The 19,404-nt window shown below is 41.7% G+C and overlaps 2 protein-coding genes across 5 annotated transcripts in view; one reads left to right on the plus strand and one right to left on the minus strand.

The window, feature by feature from the left end:
- Window positions 1-7,581, plus strand: part of Nup153 (nucleoporin 153) — a 48,920-nt gene extending 41,339 nt beyond the window's left edge. Inside the window, exons 18-21 of one of the 2 annotated variants that reach the window (XM_041633009.1) lie at window positions 51-404; window positions 2,322-2,597; window positions 4,320-4,488; window positions 4,803-7,581. In XM_041633009.1, the coding sequence (XP_041488943.1) occupies window positions 51-404; window positions 2,322-2,597; window positions 4,320-4,488; window positions 4,803-4,887 (884 nt within the window). In that variant the 3' untranslated portion in view covers window positions 4,888-7,581. The remainder of the gene's footprint in view (window positions 1-50; window positions 405-2,321; window positions 2,598-4,319; window positions 4,489-4,802) is intronic. The other variant, XM_041633008.1, reaches the window with a different exon arrangement.
- On the minus strand, window positions 394-18,142 carry Fam8a1 (family with sequence similarity 8 member A1). Of its 3 annotated transcripts, none has more exons than XM_041633012.1 (5): window positions 17,348-18,142; window positions 16,221-16,341; window positions 13,498-13,621; window positions 12,422-12,561; window positions 394-558 (listed from the first exon to the last, which is right to left on the minus strand). In XM_041633012.1, exons 1-5 carry the CDS (start codon window positions 18,012-18,014, stop codon window positions 555-557), a joined length of 1,056 nt encoding a protein of 351 aa, XP_041488946.1. In that variant the 5' UTR covers window positions 18,015-18,142; the 3' UTR covers window positions 394-554. The 3 variants fall into 3 exon arrangements, with proteins under 3 accessions (XP_041488946.1, XP_041488945.1, XP_041488944.1); XM_041633011.1 differs by lacking the exon at window positions 394-558 and adding an exon at window positions 8,183-10,995 and having other exon boundaries at window positions 17,357-18,140; XM_041633010.1 differs by lacking the exon at window positions 394-558 and adding an exon at window positions 8,183-10,995 and having other exon boundaries at window positions 17,348-18,140.
- Between the last annotated feature and the right edge of the window lie 1,262 nt (window positions 18,143-19,404).

Raw genomic sequence — 19,404 nt, forward strand, 5'->3', positions numbered from 1 at the left:
ACAATTTGTTCTTAAGGATTTATGTTTGTTTCTCAATTATTGTTTTACAGATCAAGGTGTAGCAAAGCCAGTGTTTAGCTTCTTGAATAGCAGTTCCTCTAGTTCCAGTGCACCAGCCACTTCATCCAGTGGTGGCTTATTTGGTAGTTCCACCTCTTCCTCCAACCCTCCTGTGGCAGCCTTTGTGTTTGGACAGGCCAGCAATCCTGTCAGCAGCTCTGCCTTCGGTAACTCTACAGAGTCCAGTACATCTCAGTCTTTGTTATTTCCTCAAGATAGCAAGCCAGCCACCACATCCAGCACTGGCTCAGCTGCCCCTCCATTTGTGTTTGGATCAGGAGCCAGCAGTAACAGTACTGCATCTTCCGGGTTCAGTTTTGGAGCTACCACATCAAGCTCTTCAGGTAACTTAGTGATGGGGGAGAGTAGGTTTTGTAGTTGAATTGTTTTTGCTGTAAAGTGTGACAGTTGTAGCACATTCTTGCAGGTTATAATCTTGATCAAGTGACATTTGAGTGCCTCTAAGTCACCCATATCTAGAATATTGTAAGTTTTCACCTGTGGAGAAATAATGCAGTTCATATTAATGCAGTTCATAATAATGTTCAGGTTGAATGTATTTAACTTTTAAACTTTTTTTTAACTTTTATTTTATACGCATTGGTATAATGATGTCAGATTCTCTGGAACTGGAGTTACAGACAGCTGTGTGCTGCCATGTGGGTGCTGGGAATTGAACCTGGGTCCTGGAAGAGCAGTCAGTGCTCTTAACCACTGAGCCATCTCGCCAGCCTATGAATATATTTAACTCTTAAGAATAATGTTTTCTTCGCCGGGCGGTGGTGGCGCACGCCTTTAATCCCAGTACTCGGGAGGCAGAGGCAGGCGGATCTCTGTGAGTTCGAGGCTGCCTGGTCTATAAGAGCTAGTTCCAGGACAGGAACCAAAAAGCTACGGAGAAACCCTGTCTCGAAAATCCAAAAAAAAAAAAAAAAAAAAAAAAAGAATAATGTTTTCAAGCTGGGCATGGTAGTGAATGCCTTTAATCCCAGCACTCAAGAGGCAGAGGCAGGTAGATCTTTGAGTTTAAGGCCAGCCTGGTCTAGAGAGTGAGTTCTAGGATAGCCAAGGCTACACAGAGAAATCCTGTCTCAAAAAAGAAAGATCAAAGCAAAAAAAAAACTGATTTTTAGGAAAAATATATAATTTTTCCAAGTTGCCTTTTGAAATGTCAAATTCTGATGCAGCCAGATAATGATAGTGATTGTATTGGATATGAGTTCTCATACAGTGACCTATAGGTCACTTAAAAGTGTTGTTAGTTGTTTTTTGCTCTTTTGGGGTGCCTGCCTCCCAGCTCCCAAATAAATCACACAGAAGCTTATTTTTACTTATAATTACCCCGCCTTAGCTTGGCGTGTTTCTTGCCAGCTTTTCTTAACTTATCCAGACTACCTTTTGCCTCTGGGCTTTTTCCTTTTCTTCTTGTGTATCTTATTTTCACTCTTACTTTGTGGCTGGCTGGCCCCCAATGTCTTCCTCCCCTTGTTCTCTCCTTGCTCCTCCTCTTCCTCATTTCTCCTCCTATTTATATTCTCTGCCTACCAGCCCCACCTATCCTTGCTCCTGCTTCTTTATTGGCCGTTCAGCTCTTTATGAGACTATCAGGTGTTAAAGATCACAGCTTCACAGTTAATCAAATGTAGCATAAACAAAAGCAACACATCTTTACATCATTAAACAAATATTCCACAGCATAAACAAAAGTAACACACCTTGAAATAATATTCCCCAACATATAAGATAGATCATTTTAGAAAGAAATTGTTGGGCTGGAGAGATGGCTCAGTGTTTAAGAGCATTGCCTGCTCTTCCATAGGTCTTGAGTTCAATTTCCGACAACCACATGGTGGCGCACAACCATCTATCTGTAATGAGGTCTGGTGCCCTCTTCTGGCGTGCACAGACACACAGGATATTGCATACTAAATAAATAAATAAATGAAAAGAATTTAAAAAAAAAATTGTTGAGCCTAAGTTGCTAAGTGAGTTCCAAGCTAGCCTGAGTCAGACTCCGTCTTAAGTACACCCCTTCTTCTAGTAGAAGGTTGTTGGTTGCAAAGATAGAGAGTTTTGTTCTTTAAAGTTTTTGTTACATTAGTGCATGTTTTAGAAAATAGTGTCATTGTTCTAATCATTCAATGCTTGTGATCGAGGTAAGAGCCTGTAAAGTGGCCTGAAATTAGTTTGTGGGTTTGCAGAGCTTCTCAAGAGCAATCTCACTACAAACTTTGATGTTGTTGATTTATTTTTTCGCTCAGGATCCTCCTTTGTATTTGGCACTGGACATTCAACACCATCTGCCAGTCCAGCATTTGGTGCTAACCAGACCCCAACGTTTGGACAAAGTCAAGGTGCCAGCCAACCGAACCCTCCAAGCTTTGGCTCTATATCGTCTTCAACATCGTTGTTTTCTGCTGGTTCCCAGCCCGCAGCACCACCTACTTTTGGGGCAGTGTCAAGCAGCAGCCAACCTCCTGTGTTTGGGCAGCAGCCTAGTCAGTCTGCATTTGGCTCTGGGACAGCTCCCAATTCCAGTAAGTTGTGTAATGACTCGTGGAATCTATACTTTGAGTCTGGTGTCTGTTTTTTGTTTTTTTTTTTTTTTTTAATTTTGAAACCATGTGCATATCTTATTTTCTGATGTTTTAGACTTAACACAATAGTGAAGTGTGGTGTTTTACATCCACCTACAAATATCACAGCATTTGATGGCATTAAAGTATATTTAAAACATTTCTTCCTCTGACTTAGGTATGGGTTGTTTCACCCTGTTTTCCTGTAGGCTGCAGTGGAACAGTGTTTTGATTTCCTTTGGGAAGTTTCACCTTACTTTTTTTTGTTTTGTTTGTTTTTTCGAGACAGGGTTTCTCCGTGGTTTTGGAGCCTGTCCTGGAACTAGCTCTCGTAGACCAGGCTGTGTGCTTAGTTGCTTCACAGCATTTGGATAATGCTGCTAGTTACCTCTCATATCTCATCGAAAGTTCTTGTGTTTTTTTTTTTTTTTTTTTTTTTTTTTTTTTTCCGAGACAGGGTTTCTCTGTGGTTTTGGAGCCTGTCCTGGAACTAGCTCTTGTAGACCAGGCTGGTCTCGAACTCACAGAGATCCGCCTGCCTCTGCCTCCCGAGTGCTGGGATTAAAGGCATGCACCACCACCGCCCGGCTTTATTGTGGCTTTTTAAATACAACTGATTACACTGTATTTTAGTGCTGTATTTTCTCAGAATTGTACCCTTTGATCGTTCTAATTGAAATATGAGCTCATGAAAAGGTTACAAACATGAAAGTCATCTAATATGGACATTTGCATGTGTGTACAGACAACTGGAGGACACGTGATCAGAGGCCATTTTGATCACAGTCCTCTCTCTTCACTCTAATGGTGATTGCTGCTCTGTCCGTTGGACTCTTGTTTCCTGACACCTAGAAAATAAAAGTTTTGCCTGGTAACTTATCTATATAAGTGGGCTCATGTTGGATGCAGTCTTGCTTCTTTGGCTCTTAAATTTTACATGTTGAATGTGGTTTTGTCACTGTTGCAGAGTGAATCACTGAATGGCAGCCTATTCATTTGCTGTTGGGTCTTAGCATCAGTTTTGGCTGTTTGGAAATGCTATTTTGCATGTTATAGAGTAGAGGATATTGATCTTGGGGAGCATATTTGTTTCTCTTGGTGCACTCTGAATAGAAAGTTAAACCATTTTCTATTTTTGTGAATTCTGAGTATTCTGTCCTTTAGTTTTTGTTTTGTTTTGTTTTTTCGAGATAGGGTTTCTCCGTGGTTTTGGAGCCTGTCCTGGAACTAGCTCTCGTAGACCAGGCTGGTCTCGAACTCACAGAGATCCGCCTGCCTCTGCCTCCCAAGAGCTGGGATTAAAGGCGTGCGCCACCACCGCCCGGCCTTTAGTTTTTTTTTTTTTTTTTGTTTTGTTTTGTTATTGGTTTATAAGGTTCATCTTACTTTTGTTTGGCTATTGGTTAGGGTTCATCATTCTGGTGTTTGTACTTAGGTCATGTGTACTCTAAAATTTCTGTTTTGTGGCAGCCCTGGCTGACCTGAAACTGGCTCTTGGACCCAGGCTGGCTTTGAACTCACATAGATTCTCTCCCCTCTGCATCCTGAGTGCTGGGACAAGAGGCGTGCGTTTATCACGCCTTGCTAAGATCTTAATTTTTCCCAAGTTTAATATGTCTAGGTCAAAGTTTATCTTAAACAATATTGTGTCATTAATGGGATATTTCTGCTTAATTTGTATAGGTTCTGTTTTCCAATTTGGCAGCAGCACTACAAATTTCAACTTCACAAATAATAATCCATCAGGAGTGTTCACATTTGGTGCAAATCCCAGCACGCCTGCAGCCTCAGCCCAACCCTCAGGTTCAGGGGGCTTCCCATTCAGCCAGTCTCCAGCGTCATTTACATTGGGGTAAGAGATGATTTTATTTCATTGAGAATTTACACTGGTAAAGATGTGTCTGTTTCTAAAAGTAAATCAGGCAGTAATATAGTTAGGGTAATAGTAAATATTACCCAGTATCAGTTTATGATATTGTAATTTTGGGGATTAAATTATAATCTGAAACAGGAGCAGCAAGTTATAGGCCAGGTATAGCAGAAAGTGTTTGCTTGTAACAACAGCATTTTCCTCACTTCTTCCCATTTTGTTGCCGGTTGTGTTAAGTGGTTATGAGTTCTCTTGTCCTGAGCGTTATGTAACATCATAATGTTTTATTTTCACAGGTCAAATGGGAAAAATATGTTCTCTTCTTCCGGGACTTCAGTTTCTGGTCGCAAGATAAAGACTGCTGTTAGACGCAGGAAATAAAGGTCACAAAGGTGTTATACCCAACCGTTTATCAGCAGCGAGTGCCTGCTTTCAGATACTGGATTGTACTACAGGCTGGGCTTATCGGAAGTCAGATCTGTCCAAGGACTTCTTTAATTTTGGAATTGCCCTCATTTTTCTTTACGGAAGTCCCATTCCCGTATCTCATTCTCTTTTGAAAATAATAGCTAGACTGATGACTGACTGATTCTTCAGCAAAAACATTTTATGACCCAGCACATTATTCACTGATTGGCATAGTCTGGCTGTACCCAGGAATAGAGCCTGCACGGTGAATGGCTTTGTATAGATCCTGTCTGCACCGCTATGTGCGTTGATAAAGCGTTAATGGAACGCATTGAAATTGTAATTATATCTGGGGAATTCTGTATAGATTAGAATCCTGTATAGATTAGAGGACTTTGAGATGAATGATTTCTATGCGGAGTTTGTGGTGGTGTATGTGTGAAGTGAGTTGGATGTATTGTGCACAGAAAAATTCTGATAGAGAAAGCCTGATTAAAGAATGGTCCATGCTAAGGACTTGTTAGATCTAGTTCATTCTCCATTTAATAAGTATATGCTATTTCTATATTTTCATTCTATCGACTGTCTTGCCTTTTTCATTATTTTATTATGAAACTTCTGTAAATACAATATTGTTTCTGTACTTTTTGGCATAACATAAATCTGTGAACTTGAAATTTTAATTTTATGTTAGACATATTTTTGTTGTTTGTTTAGTCTTGTCTCAGATTTTATTATGTAAATCCCATTATTCAAAGTTGCCTAAATCCATTTGGAAATCTTTAAAAAAAATTGGGGATTCTTAAAGTTGAATTTATTGGCTTTTCTGATCCAGTTTTGTTTGGACCAAAAACCAGTATTGTACAAAGTATTAAGCATATATTTTTATATTTACTGAAATGGACTGTGGTGACTTTGGATAATAAGGAAAAGTTTAATATTAAAGCCATGTTTATTACAGTATAATTAACATGTTAAACCATGGGATAAATGCCATCAATAAAACTTTATGAAGCACGTTTCGCTAACAGTTCTCATAGTGGAGGCACATAATATTAGTGGGAAGGGTGGTTGATTAGAAATCCCAAAGAGTATAATCAGGCAAGGCCCAAGAGTTACCAGAGTTTGCAGTCTACAGAAGAGCCCCTGCATTCTGCCTGCTGCTATCTTTAATTTGTATGTATAGCACACCTTTAAAAGTCGAAGGTAAGCATACAACCCTTTCTGTTTGTAATCCTAGCTTCCCTGCTAGATGCCTAAACAATGTTCATTGCTTATACTCTTGGAGATATGTCTCAGGCATTCTGAAAGCTTGTAACATTGTAATGGGCCTTTTACTGCATTACTTGAATGACTAGACTTTTTGCTCACTTAAGGTCCAGGAGAGAACTCTTGGGCCAGCACATCTTACTTTTGTCTTTAGTGTAATTAGGATTGGCATTTATTGTTAGTTTGTGCTTAATTTGCTCCACTTCAGGTTAGTTGAGTTTAATTTACATTGAGAATTTCTAATGCTTTGTCCTCATGAAAAAAGTGTTTTTCTAACTAAAATAACTTAAGCCATCATCACATAATGATATGAGGGTAGAGTTTTGTTTTTCTAATATTCTCCTTAATATTTATCTGATTATTTAAGCTTGATTGGAGTCCGGTGAATGCTGGAAGAGGTAACTCGGAACCTGTCTGACCTCACAGTGACCTTGGAGTCCAGTTCTTAGGCATTATCTAGGTCCAAACAGTGGTTTAATAGGGCATATCCCTTTTCTTTAAAATGTGTAGGAAATAGTTTTACTTTTAGTATCTCCCCTCTTAAACACACTTTAAAAAGCAGTTTACTAAATTCCTACTAACTCTGGTTTATATGAAAATTGGGAATCTTTTGGTTCTCCAGAGTCTGCAAGACTGTTAAGATCTTGAGACTTTTGATTCTTGGGCTGCATGTAGCTTTCCAGTCTTGGTGGCAGCTCCATCTCTGGAGCTGTACTCCTCTGGCCCAGCAATGGTAAACTCTTCATTGTACTGGCTGGGATTGAGAGTGCTTATTATTAGTGGGATTTGTACATGTACGTTTTAGGGGATATTCCCAGAGACTGACAGACTGGCTTTGGATAACAATCCTTTTCTAACTCTGTCAGGTCTGTGGATATCAATTTAAGCATTTAAGTGCTAGGTTGCGTGTAGTGATTATAATTTCAGGCCTTAAGGAAAAAAAACTATAATTCAAACAACTGAAATTCCTTTTTTTTAAATAATGAAAAAAAATTTTATTAATATAACTAGCATTTTTATTAAAGTGGTTTTTTTTTAACAAAGTAAAGATTTAACTTGGGAACTACTTGTTTTTATTGTTAGCATATCCTTCTTGGGGGTTGTATGAAGCTTAAAATTCAATGGAAATTATTGAAGGGGTAAATGAACAGATACTACACTTGATATACTCCAAAGACCAAGAATGATTCAACGAGTTCTAGAAAGGGTAGCATCTTTAATGGAAACTGTTTGCTGTAACATTGAAAAATGAGGATGGTGAAGACCTTCTAGATAGCAACTATATTTGTAGTATAGAACTGTGTCATTCCCCCTCCCCTCCAAAATCTACTGTAGCCTCCAAATGCAGTTTGTAGATTGGTTTAGAACAGTAAATTGTCTGGAGCAATACTTCGACCAGGCTGCATTAAACAGTTTGCACACATGCCTTTTAATTTTTTTTTTTTTTTTTTTTTTTTTTGGTTTTTCAAGACAGGGTTTCTCTGTAGCTTCTGAGTCTGTCCTGGAACTAGCTCTTGTAGACCAGGTCGGCCTCGAACAACAGCGATCCATCTGCCTCCCAAGTGCTAGGATTAAAGGCTTGCACCACCAATGCAGCCATGCCCTTTAATTTCTAAAGATAGGGTCTTATACTGTAGCCCAGGGTGGCCTTAAATTTGCATCAGTATGCTTGTGTCAACCTCGAGTTGTGGGTTTACAGTTAACATGTCTTTTTTGAGGAAGGCAGCCCATACGGACTGGTTTGTAAAGGCTTTTCCCATTAAGATGGAGTTTAAATTTAGTTATCTGATTGTTGTAATGGCTCCAAGTACCTACCAGTAAGTTTAACCTGAAGTAGCATTCATTTGCAGGTAACTTTTTAGATATAATTTTTTCATAGGTGTTTAGATAGTGTAGGGTCTTGCATATTCAAGGCAAGTGTTAGCTCCCTGAAGCACCGCTCCAGCCCTATTAGTTTAATTTAGGAAAACTTGTCAAAGAAATAGACAAACACAGATAACACTGTTGACATATTTATTGAGACAAAAATACAAACTGGTGACATACAAACATTAAAAATAGAATGGTGACTTTTGTTTATAGGTGGGTCATTAGATACTGTTTGCAAGGGAAGCCTTTCTAAAGTGAACTACAAGGAAATCTGCACATACCAACTGAAATGAGGAACTTCACCCAGGCATGAGTAAGGACTTTGGCCTTTGGTTATGTGAATAAAGAAGCTGAAACAGTACTTCTTGGAGTTTATGAATACTGTTAATTTAGGCATTGTCCTCAAACAATGAGAAACTTTAATTGTCCCACCTTCTAAATAGCAAGTGTAAAATTTCAACTTCTCTTTGCCAGAAACAGTTGTTTAAGTGAAACACTCAAATCACTGATGTGAACAAGTTTTTTTAAGTTAAAACTTTTAGGATCTCTTTCTTGGAGAAGTAGGGGAGAATTAAGCCAGTGCTAGAAAAGGAGTTGGGCAATGCTTTAGAATACTGTCTACTGGCATGTGTTTATGGTCAGTTATCACAGTTTTCCTACCTAGAAGGTGGAACAAGATCTAGCCAGTGATGGCTGAGACTTTCTCACTGCCTAAAATAAAATCTCTTCCCAGTTGTCTGGATTGAATGGTAATGCATCAACAAGACTCCAATCCTAAGGTTTCAGCACAGGGTTTCATGCTCATTAAAAGAACATCTTCATTTCTGCCCTTTTACAGCTTCAGCATGAGACATAGGAAATCAGTATTTCTGTAATTGAATACACTCATGTTCTGCGAAGGAAGCTCCACTTTACAACCCTATGAAGAAGAAACATGCCAGGTTCCCTTTTTTCCTTTTTATTTCAACTCTTGAGATTTCTTCCCTAAAGGGAACTTAGTTTGAGGTTTTATTGTAGAGGCAAAGCAATACTTTTATCTTACCACCTATATGGCACAGCTTGAATCCACAGCTGGATCTAAATAACTTGCCCAAAGCAAATTGCAGTATTTAAACTAAGAAACTGTTTATTTTACTGCACAAATAAAAATACCCTCAGTGAAAACTACAATAATCAAATACTCTAGAGCTGGGTGGATGAAGCACATTTCAACTTGAATTTTCTCATCAGTGGCAAAAGTAGTGTCCATACCAATTTCCTGATCTGTAGTGTAAGAGTTTGAAGAGCCATCAGGTCTTGCCAAAGCCACAAGCAAGTCTTCTCTATGTGCTGCTCTTAACAAGTAATAGGGTTTTTTTGGATTTAATGTAAAATTATTTTTAGAAATCATGGTTTATGAACTTTTACAATAAGCTATTAGATTCTTAAAGTGTCTGTAGACAGTAAATGCATTTTCAGTTTTAAATGTCAAAAGCCCACTGAAAGTTGATACAATAATACAACAGATGGCTTATTCTTGCTATTTAAAACCAAGGAACAAAGATTGATTTCGTCGTGTACAATACAATTTAGTGTTTCTTGAGAAAATCACATAGAAGAACGAGTAAGAATAAAGTTTAAACTATAAAACGTACAGCGAGCTAACTGGGACACAACAAAAGCACAGAGACAAAAACCCGATAATGTTGCACCAACAGAGCAAAGTACAATGACTATACGCAAAAGTTTGCTTTAATATTTTCCCCCAAATTTCTTCTCTAGCAGGCTCAAAACGAGCTTAAAGACGCTAGAATAATGTCTGGAAATGATATTCTGTCTTGCATTAGAGAGAACAATTTATCATGGGAAAACTAATATTTCACAGGCTGCTAGTATTTAAGTTATTACAAAACACTGGAACTCTTAATACCTTGATGTTTTGACAGTCATGGAACTGTACAGAATATAGTTAGGAATTTGCTTGTACAGAAATAGAATCTACAGGTACATTTAGAACACTGGAGCGTAAACACTGGGAATGTTTGAATGTTTCCCCCCCTATTTATAGTTGGATGTTAGGGCACATGAATTCTAAGCTGAATTTACATTGAAAAATCACATCCCCATCCCCGCTCTACCCTCACAGAAGGCAATCACTAACTTACCTTTTTTTTTTTAAATATAAATGATATGACAATATATTTTCATCATCATCACAAAAGTTCTTGCCTCCAAATACATAAGCAGTAAGAAGCTGTAAAATCCCACCACTACTGCAGTGAATTCTAGAACAACATGGAAGTATGACGTGAGGGACTGGTAGGCCTTCCTCACTAGCCCTTTTCTCCAATACCTACCATGGAGCCAGTGGGATGTTGAGTTGATGGTCTTTCTCAATGCCCACATAAAACAACTTCCCTAAGAAGAGTTGTGGGAGTTATGTAGGTGTTTATAAAACACAACTGGACATTTTCACTCCAGGATAAGCCAAAAGAAAATGGAGAGTTTAAAGCTGAAAATCCTTCCAGCAAATTTTTGTTATCTTAAATGCTAAAGTATGTATTTATCTATATTGATTAAAACCATTTGCTTTGTTATCCTACAAATATTTAACACTTGAATTTAATAGGTTTTCCTTCTGGAAAGTTCCTGGATAAGTAGAGTCAACACTTTCAGAACAGTCTCCTGCATCACAATGTAGTGACTGCTCTAATTTTTAAAATCATCAATTAATGTAACCTAGAGATACTGATGGCCTTAATACATAATTTAGACTTGTCATTATTATTCCAAAGAGTGGAATTCTGGGCTCTGGGGCATCATCTGACTCCATTTCTTTTTACCACTATGGTTCCTGCTACAATGTCATAGGCTGTTCGATTATGCTGAAAAAACAGTAGTGTGATGAAAGCAGGGAAAAAAGAAGCAATAGAAAAATTCTTGATCAAAGCTCGTATGGTGGACCTAGAGGAAGCAAGCAGAAGCAGCACGTCAGGTCGTATGAGTCATTTCCTGACTAGGTTTCTTGTTGCTGTCTCTACCTTCAGGACACAGTACAAACCTTTCACACAATACAGTGAAACTACTTACTCTGCCCCTAAAGAAAGCTTCCTAGAAGACTACAACTTTGACGTGCATGGCTTTAAATACCTCGGGACACCAACAAGGAGACAACACACCTACTTTCTATTTTGTTAGAAGACAAGAACATCCCTTTTCCATAGTCACATATTCCCATGGGTTTCTAGAATCTTCTGAACTGAGTATGCTACTGCAGTCCTACTTTCTATTTTATCTGAAACACAATCTATTCTTTTATCCATTTTCCTGTATGGGCTCCAGTAATTAGAAGTCTTAAAAGCTTTCAGTAATAGCTCAAAATGGAGAATTATCCTAACAATGTTAGTTTTGCCTGTCAGCAGCTGTGTGGACTCTGAATCCAAACTGGTTGGTTTCACATTCTTTAATTACTAATGCTCCACAGCTGTGAAAATGAGATCAAAATGCTGCGTTAAATTAATAAAATGCCTGGTATCTGAGAAGTGTTCAGTAAACAGTAACCATTATTAGAAGTAGCCAGAGCTGGGCAATGGTGGTGCAACACCTGTAATCCCACTACTCAGGAGGCAGAGACAGGCAGATCTTTGAGTTTGAGGCCACCCTGGTCTACAGAGCGAGTTCCAAGACAGCCAGCGCTACACAAACTCTTGGGGGGAAAAAAAAGCTGAATTAAAACACAAAGCTCTAAGGCAATGTGCATATGCCAGCAAAATCTAGCCTAATTCTGGAGTTTGTTGTCTTAGTTCCCCTGAATCAGCCAAATTGTTTGATTCAAGCGATCACAGCTCACTCACCTCCCCAGCTTCCATTGCCACTGCACCCTCACTACAGGCATTATGGGTGCTACGTATAAGAGCTGGAGCCAGGAGAGGGTTGTGGTGGGTAGTTCACAGAGCCAGAGAAGAAAGCTAGGCACAGGGCACTGAAAACACCCAAGTATCTCCTCATTGCGACACATTTCATAGAATCATTTTGAACATTTATGCCAAAGGCAATGAGACACACACAAACTTCCATGTAAGTCCATATGATTACAGTGTATATGATGAAGAAAAAGACCAGTATTTTAAAACACTGTATAGAACCTGTAACTAGTGAATACTGAACACAATCCTGTGCCACTTAACGAACTCATTCTGAGGAATGTATGAATGATCCTGAGAATGCAATAATCAGTGCATTTCCAGAAGCTCAAGATACCTTGAAATTAGCATGTAGTAGAATCTTAATCATTTCTGAATATGCCATGTACAGTTGACATCATTATACAGTAGAAGATGACTTAACTGTACTCTTTTTGCAAGTAGATTAAGATAAGCAAAGAACTTACGTTGTGATGCTAACATTTGAGGAAGGAATCACTAAAACCCGACTTGGAGCAATGAGTACTGATGTATCACAGGTCACAACTCGAAGCCCTAGTAGGAACTTTCCTGGAGTAGCTCCCCCTGCTCCCCATATGCAAATTATCTAAGGAAAGAAGGACAATTTAAAGAAAATTAAATCAATTTTAAAGATTAAAATTTTTTCTATTAAAATCACCTCATTCTTTATAAAAATGTCTTGTCAGAGGGCCAGGTATGGTGGCACACATCTTTAGTCTCAGCACTTGGGAGTAGAGGCAGGTAGGATTGGAAACTTGTATTCAAAGTCAGCCTGGTAAGCACAGTGAGTTCAAGTCAGAGAGGGCTACAGGGTGAGACCCTGTCTCAAAAATAAAGTTACACTGGATGTGCCAATAGATAGAATTCTAGAAGCCCACTAACCAACCAGAGGCTGGGGAGAGATGACTGGCAAGTTTGGGATTAAGCCAGGCTACATAATGAGGCCCTGTCTTGACATACAAAACCCTAAATAAAGGTCTGGCCTGATGGCACAAGGCCTGTCATCCCAATTACTGGGTAGGCTGTGATTCAAGAAGTCCCAACTGCATTCAAGATCTGCCCTTGAACTCTGAGACGTTTCTAAAAAAGAAAAAGAGGCTTGGTTTACCTAGCATGTGTGGGCTCTGGGTTTGATCTCCAATACCCACCCCTCTCCAATTAGTCACTAAAACATTTTTTACAGTTTTTAAAAAATGTTCAATATCAAAATTATCTACTGTATTTTTTGGCTCATAGTTTATGAAGTTGTTTCACAAGTAAAAATATATTTCTATAACCAGTCTGTAAGTATATTTTTGGACCTAACCTATTTTATGAATGTAATTCTATTTCCCAAACTGAAAAACACAACAAAACAATTATTAAATTTCTAAAATTTAAGTTTGAACTTGAAAAGTGTTAATTTAAAAAATTGTGAAAAAATACAAGTGTGTACAGATGCTCCAGAAATTCTCATTCTTTTTCTTGGTAGAAACCTAAAATTACACTATTAAAGCAGTATTTGCTTCAGTTGGCAGCTTACCTCATAGAAACAAACTAACAACCTGTATATAAGTGCCACAATCATCATTTTCTGCAAGTCTTCCATCGATGTGTCTTCATCGATTTCTTCTATTATATAGTGCATGGCAAACTTAGAGATGTCCCTGCACAAAGGAGGGTTTGGGGATAGATGAACTAGTTAGAGTTACCAGGTCAGTTGTGTCATTTCCCCCTGATCAGTCTAAGTCATAAGTTTTAAATGAAATTCTAAGCTGTTAGGTTCATGCCATCTAATTGTATAAAATACCTATGAGTTTATTCAACAAATAGCAATAAGTATATAAAAGCAAAAGGTGTGGTTGTTTGTACGTCAGCGGTAGAACACTGTAGAACAAGTAAGATGTCAGACCTGAGGACATGATGTCAATGGTTTTATCAACTTGAAATAAGATAGGATCACCTGGGAAGAGGAAATCAATTGAGAAATGCCTCTATCAGACTGGCTTTTAGGCAAGTCTGTGAGGTATTTTCTTGATTAATGATTGATGTGGGAAGGGCCTAGCACACTGTGGGTGGTACCACCCCTAGGCAGGTGGTCCTGGGTGCTCTAAGAAAGTAGGCTGAACAAAGCAGTAGACAGCATTCCTCCAGGGCTGCTTCTTTAGTTCCAGCCTTGATTTCCTGCCCTGACTTCCCTCAGTGGGACTACAAGCTATAAAATATAAACCCTTTTGATCATGGTGTTTATCACTGCAACAGAAGGCAGACTAGGACAGCAAGGGAATGCTGAACGTCTCAGTTTCCACTGAGATTCTAACTAGCAAGGAAAATAGAATAAAGAATAATAAACTAGGATGCCAACTGTGTCAGGAAACAAGCACCACATAAGACTGTTGTGCAGACTTCTCAGAAAGGACATTTCCTACAACATAAAGAATGGAGAGAAGTCAGCCACACCAAGAGGATGGAAGACACTTTAGAGAAAGACTGGCAGGAGAGAAAGCCTTGGAGCAAGTGATAGGGCCCCAATTTCTCTCTGTGTGGAGACTGTGTTAAGACTGGGCACCTGGGGGGCTGGAGAGATGGCTCAGCGGTTAAAAAGCATTGCGTGCTCTTCCATTGCGTGCCGAGTTCGATTCCCAGCAACCACATGGTGGCTCACAACCATCTGTAATGAGGTCTGGTGTCCTCTTCTAGCCTGCAGGCATATATGTAAACAGAATATTGTATCCATAATAAATAAATATTAAAAAAAAACTGGGCACCTGTTAAAACAGTTTAACACAGGTGATGAAATCAGTCAAAAGAAACTGCCGGGCGGTGGTGGCGCACGCCTTTAATCCCAGCACTCGGGAGGCAGAGGCAGGCGGATCTCTGTGAGTTCGAGGCCAGCCTGGTCTACAAGAGCTAGAACCAAAAAAGCTACGGAGAAACCCTGTCTCGAAAAAATCCAAAAAAAAAAAAAAAAAAAGAAACTATAGCAGAGTGGAGAGGTAAAGTTCTCCAAATTGTCTTCTGACTTCCAAATAAAAATGTAAAATAAAGGCTGTGTTGGGGGTGAGGAGATGAGATAGGAAGGAATCACCATAACACCTGACAAGGACTCTATAAGGTTTAACAACTGTAACTGTTAAACCTTTTCTCCCAATTCTGGCCTTAACTTGTCATAAACATAGTGTCTACCTCGTGGTACTAAGGTTAACAAAAGAGTCAAGTTCAATGTCTTGCACATAAGAAAAGGCTTAGTAAATGATAAGAGCCATTATCCTAAGAATTTGCAATTCTCAAGAAAATGCCAAACTTGGCAGTAGAGTGAAATTTGCTCAACTGTAATCAACCCCATTGAAATGCTACTAATTGATCACTGAGTGTGTGTGTTTGTGTGTGTACACAAATGTATGGCATGTGTGTGCAGAAGCAGAAGAAGGGGTTGGAGCTGGAGTTACAGGTAGTTATGAGATGCCTGACATGGGAACTGAACTTGGAACCTCTGGACAATCAGTGGTGCTCTTAACCATTGAATAGCCCCTCTTTGTGCTTAATTGGCCAACAAGAAGAAAACCAATAAATTCCTGGCCAAAGAGAATGGTTAATAGAACAAGCCAGGTTTGGAGGCTCCTTTTGCCTCTTAAATTTTGTTTGTTTTTTTGAGATAGGCTCTAACTGTAGCTCTGGCTGGTCTTGAACTCAGAGATCTGCCTGCTTCTGCCTCTTGAATGCTGGGATTAAAGGTATGTGCCAACAAAGCCTCGCTCTTTTTATATATTTTCAATAGGAGTATTTCCCACAGATCTTAACATACTGAAGTTTCCTTTCTTAAACCAGCAGAGGGGTGACAGCTCAGTCCTGAGCTTGTCCTTAGAACTCATCCAGAAGGCAAAGTACCATACACCTATGTAGCACCTAGGGGGAAGGGAGGAGACAGGCTGATCCGGGGACTTGATGGCCAGCCAGTCTAGCTTACATGATAAGCCCCTGGTTAAGTGAAAGATCATATCTCAAGAACAAACAAAACAGAACAGCAGAGAGCAGAAGACACCCAGAGTTGACCTCCTGGCTTTCACAAGTTCACATATAAACACAGTTTTTAAAAAAAGTTTTATAAAACAAAAAACAAAGCAAATACAACTGCTAGAGGATTTCACAAAGAAATCCTGGCCCTGGGCACCCATCACCCCAGTCACTCGCAGGAATGAGCAGATTTTACAAAGCAATATCTCTGGGTAGCAGCTCCAGCCTTTTCGGTGACCATTGTTAACTTACTTTATCCCACTGAGATGCATGATGCTCAAGACAATGGTCGCTTTTATAAAGAAGAGAATAAAGAAATCCACCATCTCTGCCATAAATCTGTGCGCCAAGGATGGAATGACATACTCTCTGCCTGTAGAAAAGGAAAAGGGGCAGGGGAGAGGAAAATGAATCACTCACATAGGTTTAAGAATACAAGCCCGAAAATGCAGGGGCAAAGTAAAGTCAAGGTCCAACTGAATTGAAAAAAAAAAAAATTACAGCCTTGAGCAGCCAATGGCAATGATGTCATCAAGAGAACATGTTACTAAATTATCTAATGATGAGCGGGACACGGAGACCCACACCAGGAACTAGCTCTCTGGACCTGGAGGCAGGAGACCGACTGCAAGATTTGCTACAGTAAGACTGTAGTTACTAAACAGAACCAGTTAGATGATATTTAAGATCAGTAAGCTTGGGCCCAGATGAAGCTCATTATTCTATTTGTAATGAGCTCCTTTCAGTTCCACTGTCCTAACGCAGCCCAAGTCCAGGTGATAAATAGTATTGTAGACTAGCTCCTCCAACAACGGGGCTTGCCATCTCAGTTTAACTTGGGATCTCTCTTTCCGGAGCATGGAGATCACTTAGAGAACGGTTTGACACGGGAAGGACTAGAGCCACGTCTAAGGGGAGAACAATTGGCATTGCGTGGCAGGACATTTCTGCGTGGTCTGGGCAAACCATAGCTGATGTCTGTGGAAGTTTCATATCTCAAAAGCGAGCATTTACTTGCCCAATGGTCACTCCTTCAAGAGATCGCTCTGCCAAGGCATGTTCTGTGGGCTGACACAGAACTAGCATTGCGAGTTCGAGGCTAACCTTGTGGGCTGACACAGAACTAGCATTGCGAGTTCGAGGCTAACCTGGCTACACAGTTAAGGTTAGCCTAGACTACAGAGTGAAATCCTTCCACAAGAAGAGCAGTAGGGGTAGCAGTCATTTAAAAAGGGGCCATGAGCCACCAGTACCCCTAACAGGCGGCCAGTGGAGCTAGACGGATCAAGAGTTCGAGTTCAACAAGGGCTTCGTGAATCCCGGCCTAAACCTCAAAGCGAACAGAACCCTCTCCTCCGCCCCTCCTCCATCCCACTCACCCGGCTCACCTCCGTTCTCACCCGCCTGCCGCCCGGCGTCGCTCGCCGTCCGTGCAGGGGTCGCAGAGCCTGCCCTGGTCACGGGGGCCGCCCGGGCCGCCGGCTGCACGTGCGGGGCCCGGGGCGTGAGGCCGGCGACGGCGGTCGGGGTGGCGCCGCCCGTGGGCGCCCCCGGCCCGGGCCCTGCGGCGTTCAGGAAGTAGAAGGGGTTGTAGTAGGCGAGCTGAGGCGGGGGCGGCGGCGGCGGGGGCGGCGGCGGGGAAGCCAGGGCGGCCGGCTGCGGGGCTGCGGGCAGCGGGCCGCAGTAGGCGGGGAGGGCGGCCAGGCCGCTGGTCCAAGTCAGGTAGCCGCAGTACGACTGCCACAGCCACTCGTGCACCTGCCGCGAGTACTCGCGCGCGCTCAGGCGGCCCGGCCCGGCCGCCGCCTCGCAGTCCCCGGGCTCCTGCTGCCCGGCCACCGCTGCTGCCGCCGTCTCCCGGCGCTTCCGGAGCTCTCGAGGCGCCTCCGCCTCGGAGCCGGCCGGGCCGATGGTCGCGAGGGCCCGGGGCTGGGGGGCGGCCGCTGCAGGAGGGTCAGGCCCGGAAGGGACTGGCTCGTGGTCCCCGCCGCCGCTGCCGTCCTGGCCCGGGGGACGGCTCCGGGCTTCCTCGGGCCCCTCTGCCATCGTCGCCTCGGAGGCACCCTCCGCGCTGCCTGTCACTGCGCCGTCGCTCTCCCTCGGCTGCCCCTCCCCAACCGCCCGGGAGCCACCACAGCGGCGGGCGGGTGGGCGGGCGTCAACAATCCGACGCCGGAAGCGGAAACCCCTCCCCTCCGGCGCGTCGCGGGGGGAGCCGGGCGGGTGGTGGGACTCCTGCGGAAGTTGGTTCCCGGTTATGCAACGGTGTTTCTGCCGCTCTATTGTGTGTTTTAATCATAAACTGTGACGTCTTCGTTAACATAACACATCGCGACACAACAAAACGTGTTAGATCCTGCTTTCGCGCAGGACTCTGTGAACGTACCTAATTAGGCTACATCTGTGAGACCTTCGGCATCACTCATTCCTCTTGACAATTCCATCACCAACGCCTTAGAGACGCTCCTGTGGGGTTAGGACGGGGTTGTCCCTCTTGGAACTGCAACCTTATTACCGGAATTTCCAAGCGGGCCCAGACCTCCAAGCACAGCGTCTATTTCTTGCTTAATACCTTAGTCCGTGTATGATTTGGTCTTTTCATCTATACGCAACATCTCACATACTTACATCTTAATACACGTTGCTGTGTTAAGTTTATAAGCCTGTTGGGAGTAGCAGCGTGACTTTATATCCCCAGGGTCGTACAAGAAATATACAAGAGCCAAAAATGTGAGAATACTTGATGATGGTCGTGCTAGCTAATGTCAGCTCGATAAAGGCTAGAGGCATTTGAGAGGAGGGGGGGGCCTCAATTGAGAAAATGCCTCCTTAAGACTGTCCTGTAGGCAAGCCTGTAGAGCATTATCTTATTTGGTAATTGATGCGGAAGGGCACAGCCCATTGTGGGTGGTGCCACCACACCCAGCCTGGTAGTCCTGGGTTGTATAAAAAGACAGGTATGGAGAGAAGCCAGCAGCACCCTTCTATGGGATTTGCATTAGCTCCAAGCCTCCAAGTTCCTTCCCTGTTTGAGTTCCTGTCCTGTCTTCCCGCAGTAACGGACTACAATGAGGAATTGTAAGTCAAATAAACACTTTCCTCCCAAACTTGTTTTTGGTCATGGTGTTTTATCACAGCAATAGTAACAACTAGAGAAACGATGTAGATAGTCTGGGAGACAGAAAAAAAGCTTATCTTTTGCCCTTAAGAAACTAACAATCTGCTTCAAGGGAAAGCTTTTCTTGAAACACTTGAAAACCTACTCAAGACCATCACTAGTAACAGGAAACACAACTCAACATCCATCACCACTGTGCAATCTGTGGCATTCCCTTCAGAGCCCCGGAGGACTGTACGTAGGTACAACCCAGATTCTTCAACAATGCTGCATAAAAAGAATCTCAAAATGAGTCAGAGTGCATCGAGTTAATTTATA

Source organism: Microtus oregoni, unplaced genomic scaffold, assembly GCF_018167655.1.
Source record: "Microtus oregoni isolate MIOR12 unplaced genomic scaffold, Mior012 000042F_ref0000377, whole genome shotgun sequence".
NCBI classification, from domain to species: domain Eukaryota; kingdom Metazoa; phylum Chordata; class Mammalia; order Rodentia; family Cricetidae; genus Microtus; species Microtus oregoni.